Below are 12,616 nucleotides of genomic sequence, written 5' to 3' on the forward strand. Positions count from 1 at the left end.
AGGCTTCACTTTACTAGATTTATTTATATAAATATGGCATCAAATTTAGTGGTGTGCAAACTGACTATTTTCACAGTATCGGTTCCTGTGAGTTGATATATGCAAATGTAACAAACTTTTCAGAACTTTAAAGTTTTTATATTTCTTTGCATAATATGCCATCAGGTTCACAGTGACACTGCAAGTATGACCCACTAAAATAAAACATACAACGTTCCTGTTTGAGTTTGGATTATTAAAATGCAACCTATTGGTTTGTTTCTTAAATTGTTGGATATTATAAAGTGGATTCATGACTACTTGGAGGTTGGATAAAGATAGGCTTAACCGGTTCATTACGGACACTCAAATATTTGTTCAAAAATACTTGTTGGTTTAGTTTTGCACATCACTAACCACAGCTAGCTACATGAACAAACAAACAACAAAAGGTGCTCACTATTACCATGACAGTCTATCTATGAGATAAACCACAGTTGTAGCCTAACATAGAAATTAAATATGATTAGAATATGCAGTGTGTAACACAATCTCCTGAACTAAAACAAATCCAAAATGCTTGCCCCTCCAAATTGCCAGCCAAAGTAATAAGGGGTAAGGAAAGCACACCTGCAACACACTAACACATGATTACTCAATCTGACGCTCAGCAGCCAATTGCACAGCTATCTGGAATTGCCCACCTCAGGAAAAAGCACATGATCAGGAGGGAAAGAAAACATGCACGATTAAATCGCTATGTCATGTTTAAACGCTATGTCATGTTTAAACACCTGGGCGCCTCCAGGTGTTCCAGGCACGTCAAGCTGGGAAGAGACCAAGGGGTAGACCTAGGACCAGGTGGAGGGATTATATCTCTTCGCTGGCCTGGGAGCGCCTTGGAATCCCCCAGTCAGAGCTGGTTGATGTGGCCAGGGAAAGGAAAGTTTGGGGCTCTCTGCTGGAACTGCTACCCCTGAATGAAAGCATTTCTACAGAGATAATGAACGAGAGCAAATATGTCTGTTACAACTCCAGGATCACATGTTGTTATGATGACACACAGTAAGGGCCGGCTCTAGACAATTTGCAGACCTAGGCGAGATTTTAGCTGGCAAATCCCCCCCCCCCCCCCCAGCCAGAGATTCGTACAATAGAACAGATAAAGATCAATAGAGTATCCAAGGAATACGCAATAGAATGGGGGGTGGACGTCACATCCTCTAGGGCAGTGGTTCCCAACCTGGGGGGCGCCAAAGATCGCAGGGGGGGCGCCAGGCCTCAGATGATTTGAGGCCAAATATCATATTTAGACTTTTTTTTTTTTATTATTTTTTTTTTTTTTACATATAATTGTAACACAATACATGATTGTCACTAAAAGCCTTGTCTCTACATTACAATAACATATACAAAATAATTGAATCATTAATTTGAATAAAAATTCAAGTTAGTAGCTATTATAGGCATAAAAGACAGAAATGTATAATTCTTTCTTTAATAGAAATGTTTCTTCTGCCCGTAAAGTGTCCAAACCAGGCTTTTCTGGATAAGCGCATTTTTAAAACATAGTCATTGTCCATGCCGGTTTCAGATTATTTGTCACAGTTGCTCCGATCAGATCGGTCTCCTCCATTTTGTAGATTATTTACAATTTTTGTATCCACATAAACACATCGGCAAAATCCGGCTCACTTTGAGCATGTGTTTTAAACAGTTTAATCCCTTTGTGAATTGTTTCCACTTGCGCCGTCCTTTAATTTCTTCATACAGCAAGGCAAGGCAGGGCAAGGCAATTTTATTTATAGCACTTTTCAGCACGTGGCGATACAGCGGGAATCCAAATTAATTAATCCTGAGTCCAATAACCATCAAAGTCACTCCAATAGTGCTCCTTGATTACGCTTTCATCCTCCTTTAACAAAATACTTTCATCCAGTTTGTGACAGTAGTTGTAGCATTTTTTAGACTTTTAAACTTTAATTACCACTGTTGCACCAGATTCTAATAACAACAGCGCCGGTACCGGTGCACCCTCCCTCTCTCCCTCGCTCACTCGCATTTTGGCTGTGAGCTGCGGGCGCCAGATAAGCCAACATTCCCCATTTTCATCACTTACAGCGCCCATCGTACAGGGCAAATGAAACGTGTAACCGGGGTGAAAAGGGTGTTACATTTACTTAATTATGAATATTGTTACATTAAGGCCGAACATTGGGATGAGCACCAACGGTCAACAATGTTTTTTTCCCTCGCAGTCAGAACTGCCAGCGCAGCCCCTCCCCATATCTGGCGCCCTAGGCGAACATCTATAACGCCAGTGCTACGGGCCGGCCCACACAGTTTCTCAAGCTGCAAACAATTATTGCATTTCTCCCCCCTACTAAATGAACAAGCGGCAGTGACGTCACCCTGCAGCACCGGACAGGGCGTCCTCCAGGAACAACCGAACAACCACAGTGACACATCACATCCACTGCAACGCCGCTCAACATCACAGCTTTCCACTCATTTATCACTTTGTCACTTTTGACAGCGCGATCTTGGATTAAAATGGGGAACGTGCAGGTAAGAAAACGGGATTTCCCAACTTTTAAAAACAACATTAGATTTTTAATTAGTGTAAAATGGAGGATCAGCCACTTTTAAAGCTTTGAAACGATCCAGTTTACTGTGATGATCACTTATGCAGCGTCCGGGAGATTATTCTAAGGGTGGTATTTACTTCAGGAGATGTAAACAACACTTTCTGACAGCTGCGAGGCAGAAGTTGCGCAGTTTATTTGAGCAAAGGGAGTGAGTCCTGTAAGGCCTGGGCAGCAGCAGAAAAAGGGACTAGGCATTTCTCGGAAAGGCTGATCAATAAGGCTGCATTGTGCTAACGGAGTGGGGGTGAGGAGAGGAGGCTGCTCACAGACTGCCGCATGACTCAGCGATCAGCCTGCTGCTGCACCCTTTTCCTGCGGGAGACCGGCCTACTGTAACAGGCCCTGTGATGATCCCTTACAACCTCACTGTCATCATGCTTCACTGTGATTCTAGCTTGTTTGTTATTTCATTTTACATTTTACATCAGTTTGCAGTGCATAGAATCAGTAATCAGAGCTGTGAATTACATTTACTTAAATACAATTTTGAGATACATGTATTTCCATGTTATGCTACTTTGTACTTTTACTCTACTAGAATTCAGAGGTAAATGGTGTACTTTTGCTCCAATACAGTTATTTTGTACCTCTTGTTCCTTTGCAGATTTAGATAAATGATGTGAAATATAATCAACTCTTAAATCAGACTTTAGTTACACCTGGAGTAAATTCACAATCTACCCTGCAGTATACAAAGTCATTCAAACCTTTACCAGCTTTGATTACACTTATCAACATTTATAATCAAAACATATAATACATATTATTCTGAAATGGATCAATCTGCACAATGAGTAGTTTTACTTTTGGTACTTTAAGTATATGTTGATGTTAATACTTTTCTACTTTTACTTAAGTAAGAATGCAGGACTTTTACTTGTAACAGAGTATTCCTACACTCTGGTACTTCTACTTTTACTAAAGTACATGATCTGAGTACTTATCCACCTCTGTCAGTAATTATAGGATACATGATCCTAACAGTGTGTGTAGTTGTATATATTTGCTTTTCTTTTATGTTTTGTATCTTCTTCTTTTTTAATGATCATATCACTTTGTGTTCTAGCCCACCCTTGTCCCATTTGAGGATTTTGATGTCACTGCTGATATCAAGGCTATCAGAAAAGCCTGTAAAGGTCTAGGTAAGTATGAATAGTGTAGTCTCATTCTTCTTCAATAACTGTGCAATTTGTTGTTTCTCTTCAGTCATTTATATTATTTAGTCTCTTGGTTTCTCTATTTGTGTGTGATTATTGCATCCATTACTTAATGTGCATTTACAATGGATCCAAAAATATATATTGAATTAATCAGAGAAGTTATCAGATAATTTGAAGATAGAAGTTAACAGACTGGTGCCACACAGCACAAAGAACATTTTAAGGCCAGCAGTGTTGTTATATCAATATCAGCAATACTTCCCTCTTATTTGATCAGTTATTTTTGTATTACAACTGTCCTTGTAGCGAGACAGATATAACCAGCAGATAAAACAAAATCAAATTACCAATTATACAAATTAAAATTAAAAGCAGAAATTGTATGTATTTAATTACCTTACCATGAGCGTTTAGTACACATTTGAATAATAATTGTCAAAGCAGAAAAACTGTATTTCTGATTTTACCAGAAACATGTCTGCCTTGCTGCCATTTTAATAATATACTTCTACGGTTAGGTGACAAGACATAGAAACTGCCTTCAAATGTTAGGCTCTAAGAAGTCTCATAATAGTCAAATACTGCCCTGATGGTGAAGCTCCCATAATTGTATTGCATCTCATTTAACTGAAGCAAGTGACAATAAGTGCATTCAGCCAAGCGAAACCTTTCTAAGTGCTGGAGTTTTTTTAAATGATTGAGCAACTCGCAGTCTAACCAGGTAGATTTTCAGTCTGTGAAGTAAGATCTGTAAACTTTTGGCTCTCCATTTTATCAATGGGGTTCTTGTTCCACCATTTTACAGCCAGGATAGCAAACGGGAGTGTTTTTGTTACCCTTTCGATTGGCCGATGAAGAGCGAAGTACACAAGCTAGAGTGTATGGTTTAATTCCAACATTCTTGTGGTCATTCAGCCTACCAATAAAACACAACAGCCCATAGAACCAATTAGTAGGAAGTGTAGGGTTATACCACTTTAAATCTATGCTCCCTATGGTGAATGATGATGGCCATTCGATGGGCTGGTTACTAAAAGATATGTACTGCTTTATAATCTGCAGGGACGGATGAAGAAGTCATTGTTCAGATCCTGGCCAATCGTTCTGCAGCTCAGCGTGTGGAGATCAAGCAGGCCTACTTTGAGAAGTATGATGACGTAAGTATCTTTTCTACACTCCCTCTCTCATGTTCCTACATTTATTTACACATACACGTAAATGCAGTTGTTTCTTTTTCTGTTCAGGAGTTGGAGGAAGTCCTTAAGAAGGAGCTGACAGGTAGTTTTGAGAAGGCCACCATAGCCATGTTGGAGCCTCCTAATGTTTACTTCGCCAAGGAGCTGAGGAAGGCCATGAAGGGGGCGGGAACGGACGAAGACGTGCTCGTCGAGATCCTGTGCACGGCCACCAATGAGGTCTGTCAATCTGTGATACTATCCTTTGATACTACATGTTTTTATTTTTACCCAATTTCTACAGGTTAACTATTAGAAACTATTTATATTCTGGTTTACATGCGTTATTTAATAATAATACATTTAATTTATATAGCGCTTCTCATCTGCCAAGTCAAATCTCGAAGCGCTGCCAGTTTTTTTGATTTTCTGAGAACACTGCTTGGCCTCCATTTTGACAAAATCCATAAAGTGAGAAAGAGCTTCTAGCAGATATCCAATGTTGTAATTCAAAAGCTCCACATAATTGCCCTGTGTAACCTTTTGTTAAATCCTTAGTTTATAAAATATGCCATAACAGACAGTTGAATCCAAAGTTGTATAAATGACTTTCCAGTCATGGGGGAATAATTAACTTGGGGTTTGTAACTCAAAGTGACCTATTTGTATATAACACATAGTCATATGATCCATTTCAAATGTAAAAATGTTGATCCTCTGTCTTTGCCTCTTCTACAGGACATTATGAGCTACAAGGAGACTTACGCCGCTGGTGAGTTCTCTTTCAGTCTGAATCATTTATAGCGACCAATCTGAGGTTCCTCTCATACTGGAAAGAGTGATAATTCAACCAGCATGCGGAACAGATACATACTAAGTTTTATATTTGTCATAATGTTGTGGCCATTTTCAGTTTTGGGGGTGAGTCATGGAGTCATGAGATATATTTTCCTCATGTTTTTCACTGGCCACAAAACACAGTGTGATGTTATCCTCTTCAGAATCACAGTTGACTCATTGCAAAATAACTAAGCTCTCAATAACCTTATTTTTATCCCGTGTTAAGACACATTTTCACCGTACACTTTTTTATTTTTTAGTTCTTTTACCTATGTATTTTTTCCAGAAGCTAATGCATAAGTGTCTTAAACTTACATTCTGTTTGATAGCCACCAGGGGCTGACAAAGGGGTTTTAAAAAAAAAAAAGTCAATTAAATATAAGTCTATGAGAAAATGACCCTACTTCTGCTTGATTTGATACCTCAATAAGTTTATGGTCTCCATCACTAGTTTAAAGTCTTCTTCATAACAGCATGATGTTCATTTTGTAAATGATAGTCCCATTTCTAGTTAAAGGTGGGGTAGGTAAGTTTGAGAAACCGGCTCGAGATCGCTAGAATTTGAAAATACACAACCGGAGAAAATCTGCCACTTCCTTACAGAGCCCCTCCTCCAACACACAAGAACGCGCACATGACCAATGAGGGCACGAGATAAGTTTGTGCACAGATGGAAGGCTGACAGGCAGGTAGGCCATCCAGTTATTTAAGCCGGGCCGGCTAAAATGATTGGTCGTACTTTTTACAGTACTACGGCTTCCACAGATGACATTTTTTAATGGATTTTTTGTCAAAGCACTTCAGATATTCATTGCTATCGGGATGTTAAGAGCATTCCATGGAATATAACAAAAAGTGTATCTCGAGCCGGTTTCTCAAACTTACCTACCCCAACTTTAAGTTGAAAATATGGCAGCTAATGCTTTAGGGCGGGGCTTCCTTGTGATTGAAAAGTCACTACCAGGGTGTTAGAATAAGGGTTAGGGTCTGTTTAGTCTTAACACTGTAACCCTTTCACCGTGTTTTTTTCGTTCAGGAAAGTTAATTGTAACCTTTGGTCGTCTAAACATTTCCTGACAGCGTGCGGTTTTAATTTAGCTTCACTTCACAGTGTATTTATACACTATGTTTTAAGTGTTGACTGTTTTTCCCTCCTACCTTACAGTGCATGAGCGTGAACTGGATGCAGACATTGAAGATGACACCAGTGGAGACGTGAGGAACCTGCTGACGTCACTGCTGCAGGTAAAGTCCAGTTTAACCATCAACAAAACTTAGCAACATTTATAGTACCAAAGGGAAGTTGCAGTAAACAAAGAAAACGGAGACCACGTTTTGAAAAACAATTAAGTGAAAGTCTTGAATTTGGATGGAAGCCATGAAGAGAAGAACAATACCACTTCTCTTCCTCTGATAATGGAAGCACAATTGTTCTCCAAGAAGTGATTCGCCCACTGAGACATTTGTCAAACATCCCATCATCGGCATGCTGCTGCCTCCGTGCCAGCTTTTTCTGCCCTCCCACCCTTTCTGCTTCCCCTCTCTCTTCCTTTCCCGCAGAAAGGAAAGACAAACACAGTGTGACTCACGTTCCACAGCGACGCCTATCCAAAGAGGCCTTCAAATATTTCCCATTATGTGCAGCAGATGATTGTTATCCCTTAAATGCCTGAGATTACATTTGCAACCTGTCTTTTTGACTTTTCCATAACTCTCTGAATCTTAACCTCACTTTACATGCTTCGCCTCGTTGATCCCTCCTCTTAAACCTGTCTTCTTCCTCTCCATGTCCCCCTCTTTTCCTCTCTAAAGGCGAGTAGAGACGAGGGCTATGAGGTGGATGAGGATTTAGCCGAACAGGATGCCACATCTTTGGTTGAGGTACGTTCCCAGATGCTTCATAATTCCCCTTTGAATTAGTAGCCTTATTCATAGTTTGCCCATTGAATAACCCCAGTGTTTGCAATGTAACGTGATCTAAGGCTTAAATGGTAAGATTTCATAAATCAAGCTTGTTTTTGTGGTATTGCTGCAGTGTGGCTTTTCCTACAGTAATGGATTGTTGGATCTTCGTGAAAATTCACTACTTAAGCGTGGAGCTTCATATTTGAAGTATCACTCTCACACTGTACAATAGCAAGTGTGTGCAGAAACAGGAATCTGCGAGATTGTCAGCATTTCCTCACATCTCACATACTACAATGAGGTTTATAGTCCTTCACAAACAACCCCTGAGTCAGTTCTCTTAACCACGCTAGCATCTGGAATTTAGGGATGGAAATTGTGGTCTGTTGCCCCAATCTTTCATCCCTGACACGGAAATATCCCATCAACTATTAATGGATTGTAACCAAATTTGGGACGCACATTCTTGTTCCCCAGAGGATAAATCATTTGAAATCATCAGATTGTTTAGATTTGTTGACTTCTTTGGTATTTTCAACCAAACAACCTTTCAAACTAATGACATTCCAATGATGAGCTCTAGGCTTTGTGTTTGGTGCTAATTTGCTCAAGCTAACATCCTAAAATGGGGACTTGGATACAAATAATACCTGATGAGCAAAAACACATTAGCATTAGCTTAAATGGCTGTTTTCTTTTAGTAGGCTACATCACAGAGCTGCTAGCATGGTTGGATACTATGTGGTTACCATATCATAATGAGCAAAACGTTTGGGCTATTTTGTGTCGATAATAATGTATTTTTTGCGACTAGTGGGAGGAATATATCCAATATAAAAAAAATAAATAAAATAAAAAATTGCGTGATTATTTTACAAACCTGTCTGTTCGCCTGTAGATTTCTTAAAAATGTACCCACAAATTGCATTAGATAATACCTCATTTGCATTGAACAGAGTATTTCAGAAAAGTTTTAATACAAAAGTGATTGTCTTAATTTAAGTGAAAACTGGGGAAGTTCCATGGTGATCTGTATAAGTAAAATGTGTTTACCCCATTCTCCTGTCTGTCCTTCGAAATGTACTGTATTACTAATAGGAACAATGACCGAACTAACAAAAATAAGATCAAGTTTGTTTGACATGGCATTAAAACACACCAATGCTGTCTTTTAATGTACTCTTTTTATCCCTGTCAGGCAGGAGAAGGCCGATTTGGCACTGATGAGACCACCTTCAACTTCATCCTGACTCACAGGAACTACATGCAGCTTCAGGCCACCTTTAAGATCTATGAGTCTGTAAGAACTGCTCACATTCCTGCAATAACAAGCTACTTTTTAAAGATAATTTCATCTGGGCTTTCATCTCTGTTGTACGTCTAAGTTCTCATGTTACTCGTTCCCTTGCAGCTTTCAGGGACCGACATTTTGGACACCATTAACTCTGAAGCAACAGGAACTCTCAAAGAATGCTACATTACTCTAGGTAGGTTGGACCTTAACGGGATGTTCACAATCCAATCAAATGTCAGTATTTTTAATAACACCTGCTGCTTGCTTGTGTTTGTTTTATAGTCAGGTGTGCTAAGAACCCGCAGCTGTATTTTGCCCGACGCCTTAATGCCGCCATGAAGGGAGCGGGCACTGACGAGGACACGCTCATTCGCATCATTGTAGGCCGCTCTGAGGCAAGTCAAAAAAAAACTAAATTTGGGTCTAAAAATGTGCTCAATTTTAAAGGAAAGGATTTGTTGTGACGGCAGTGTTATATTGTTAACCCCACAGTTCGACCTGGAGACAGTGAAGGACATGTACCTGGAGAAATACGACGTTACCCTGAAAGACGCTCTGGATTCAGAGTGCGGTGGAGACTTTAAACGCCTCCTCATCGAAATCCTGCACTAAAACATCTCTTCTTACAAGCCTGGAACAACATATGTAATAACTAAAAAAAATCTATCCAAAATACATTTTCACTTTACTCTGCAGAAATTATTGTAATTATCTGCTGCAATCTGGACACAATATGAAAAGAATAATTTTCTAAAATATATTACAAACATGTGAAAATGATTTACTACAAATGTGCAGGGGTTAAGGCAACATCTGGACGCTGCAATTACCATTACAAATAATTATGTAATAACCAAAACAAAATGGAGGTCTTCATTCATAAACAATTGTATACAATCATAACAACAATGTCCATTTTATCCATTCACGTATGAATCAAACCAATCCTCCTTGAAACATGCGCAGGAAGGAGGGAGATCATTTTGGTCTGTTATTATATTATCCACATATTACATTTACATTAAAGAAAATTACAACTCCTGCATTTTGTAATAACCAGTACAATATGTGTTAAGTTATTGCAAAATGTGTGAAAATGTTTAACATACAAGCTGTTTATTATAAACTGCAGCATATTATTTAGAAAAATATGGATATTATTACATAATCAATATAAAATGTGTTACCTTTTGTGGAATGATTACATAATGTGTGGTTTCAATGCCTTATTTAACCAATGTGACGACATCTCTCCCCACTCATTCTTCCTTCTCCTCTTCCTTATACCCCTTTACCAGTTTTACTCATTCACTTCAGAGTCATTCTCATTGCAGCATGGACCAAAAAACAATTACACAGTATTTGACACATGGTGAACTTACATTCATAGCGTTTAAATACACAGTTTTGACAAGAACATTACACTCTTACTGTCAAGGTGCTTTGAATGGTTGTTATCCTTTTTTGACAATATTACGACAGCATTGTGGAATTTGTTAATGTTTTTATCTAAATAAATAGTGTTAGTCCAGTTCTTTATTCACACGTAACAGCTTTAAATAAACATTTCACATTTAAGTTGTAGGTCAGCATTTCAAACATTTGTTGTCAACATAAACGACATGTTCTCTTATGTTTGTCGCCTTACTCATTTCTAATAACTGTAAGAGCCTCAAAGATGCCTTTCAGAAGATGATGGCGATGCAATTTCCTTTTTGTTGCAACACTTAAGTGCCGAATTTGAAAAAGTAGAGGATTTAATATACATAATATACCCTGATTTCATAAGCCTCAACTCTTCAAGTATGCAGTGTCGGGTTTTTGTAGCTACATCCCTAGTTTTTTATTAGGGATTTTTAACTGTTTGTAGTCTTATTTTTAAGTCAAAGCTAACATCCTGCCTCTTACATTTACACACTTTATTAGACAGTTTCCTGTTCTCATTTACTGCATTAACATTTACTACAGTTAAACTCCTACATAATACATGTGTAACACTTGACTTAATGTGCTTTAAAGATTAGTAGATCTTAATATTTAAAAAAACATAGGTTTTGCTCTAACCCCATAGTACAAACGCTGATAATGGACTACATGTATGGAATTGTATCTCAACACACTTTATTAAAAACCAACTATACTATATTACTCTAGTATTATAAATAAATATGATACATTGTTGTATTCCCATATAGCAAATGAAGACACTAACTTATATGAAAGAGATTGTTATTAACCTGTTGTAATGGCATTATTATCCAGTGGAAATAAAATAACTTCATCCAAAATGTGTTATTCTCTTTATATCCTGTAGGGGGCAGCATTGCATCACCATTTAGTACATGGTGCATTTCAGGAAGAAATTACATGCAAGTTATTCAAATCACCGTGAAATCACTTATGTTATTGTATTGTGCTTTGTAACGTATTGTGACGTGTATTACTCATTTTAAACAACCATTTGCTCTTACAGTATGTCAACCAAAATGTATTGTGTTTCTGTTTTATAATGTTTGTGGTGCTGGCCTATGATCCAAAGCAACATAAAAGTTGCTTTTTATAATATCTAACCCAAAACATTTCTGACTTATGCGCAGAAACAGTGGGACGCCTCTGGGCGACTGTAAAGCGGGAAGAGGAGAAGAAAAGTTCAAAACAAGTGAGAACTGCTTCCAGATGCACTGACACAGGAGCAGCCAAATTCTCACTTTCATTCCCACGGCTTTCTTCTTCTTCTCTTTCTCCCACTCCGCTCTCTGTATCTTCCTCTCCCCTCACATTCCTTGATGTAATGGTTGTTTCTGTATCAAGGGCAAGGTTAGGAGTACACTTGCCTCCTGCACATTCTTGCTACCTGTATGTTCACTGTCTGTGTGCCATATGTAGCCCTGCTGCTCGCTCATGCCCTGAAGGCGGTGTGCACCACACATGCCTGTTCATTTCAGACAAAGGTGGGGGGTGGATTCCATGCAGTGTAAGGACTCAAGTATGACGTGTCAGACTCCCTTTTGGGAAATATTTGTCTCTAAATATTGTGATTTTTGGAAGGAAACAAATTCTATTACAACATGTTCCTGATTAATGTCTTAATAGAAACAAAGGGATTGTAGGACAATTATTTGGGTGGGTAGGGGGGACGAATTTTCAGTTTAGCTGTTTTCCAAAGCAGGACCCGACACGGTAAGGAATATCTCGAACGCCCGCCCTTCAGAAAACATGCCTTACCCTCCAATAAGAAAAAACTGCAATAACCTCCCCCGAATAAGAATAAAAGTGCCTTATCTTAAAATAATGAAAATACAACCCCCTTATTGGAAAACAACTGCAGTGTTCTTAGAATAAAAAGCATTACACAGCCCCAATAGGAAAAAATACTTTAAAAAAAAAAGCTTATGTTTTTTACATTTGATTTTCTTTCTTTTTACAATTATTTCTAGAAGAAAAACTAGAAATAAAGTATCAATAAATAAGTCAAACTACCCTCCCTGACTGTCCTTCCAAACCAATTTCTGTACACTCCCAAAAATACCATGATGCAAATATTGACCATTCATCTTAAATTATTTCTTGTGGAAAGTTAAAATAGTTTAATGACACTAAATACATTTGCTTTGG

The 12,616-nt window shown here is 38.4% G+C and overlaps 1 protein-coding gene across 2 annotated transcripts; it reads left to right on the top strand.

The window, feature by feature from the left end:
* Positions 1-2,280: 2,280 nt before the first annotated feature.
* On the top strand, positions 2,281-11,289 carry anxa13l (annexin A13, like). 2 transcript variants are annotated; one of them, XM_034137888.1, is made up of 11 exons: positions 2,281-2,547; positions 3,694-3,769; positions 4,850-4,944; positions 5,032-5,202; positions 5,701-5,734; positions 6,968-7,047; positions 7,615-7,683; positions 8,906-9,007; positions 9,119-9,194; positions 9,284-9,396; positions 9,494-11,289. In XM_034137888.1, the coding sequence occupies exons 1-11, from the start codon at positions 2,533-2,535 to the stop codon at positions 9,611-9,613; spliced, it is 951 nt and encodes a 316-aa protein (XP_033993779.1). In that variant the 5' UTR covers positions 2,281-2,532; the 3' UTR covers positions 9,614-11,289. The 2 variants fall into 2 exon arrangements, with proteins under 2 accessions (XP_033993779.1, XP_033993780.1); XM_034137889.1 differs by having other exon boundaries at positions 5,035-5,202.
* The last annotated feature ends 1,327 nt before the right edge of the window (positions 11,290-12,616 follow it).

This window comes from Trematomus bernacchii, unplaced genomic scaffold (genome assembly GCF_902827165.1).
Source record: "Trematomus bernacchii unplaced genomic scaffold, fTreBer1.1, whole genome shotgun sequence".
In the NCBI taxonomy this organism is placed as follows: Eukaryota; Metazoa; Chordata; class Actinopteri; order Perciformes; family Nototheniidae; genus Trematomus; species Trematomus bernacchii.

What these genes read in the sequence shown, in the direction of transcription:
- anxa13l (XM_034137888.1), top strand. An exon ending in AAAAGCCTGTAAAGGTCTAG is followed by an intron (nt 3,770 to 4,849) that starts GTAAGTATGAAT and finishes TATAATCTGCAG; the next exon opens with GGACGGATGAAGAAGTCATT. An exon ending in CAAGGAGACTTACGCCGCTG is followed by an intron (nt 5,735 to 6,967) that starts GTGAGTTCTCTT and finishes CCTACCTTACAG; the next exon opens with TGCATGAGCGTGAACTGGAT.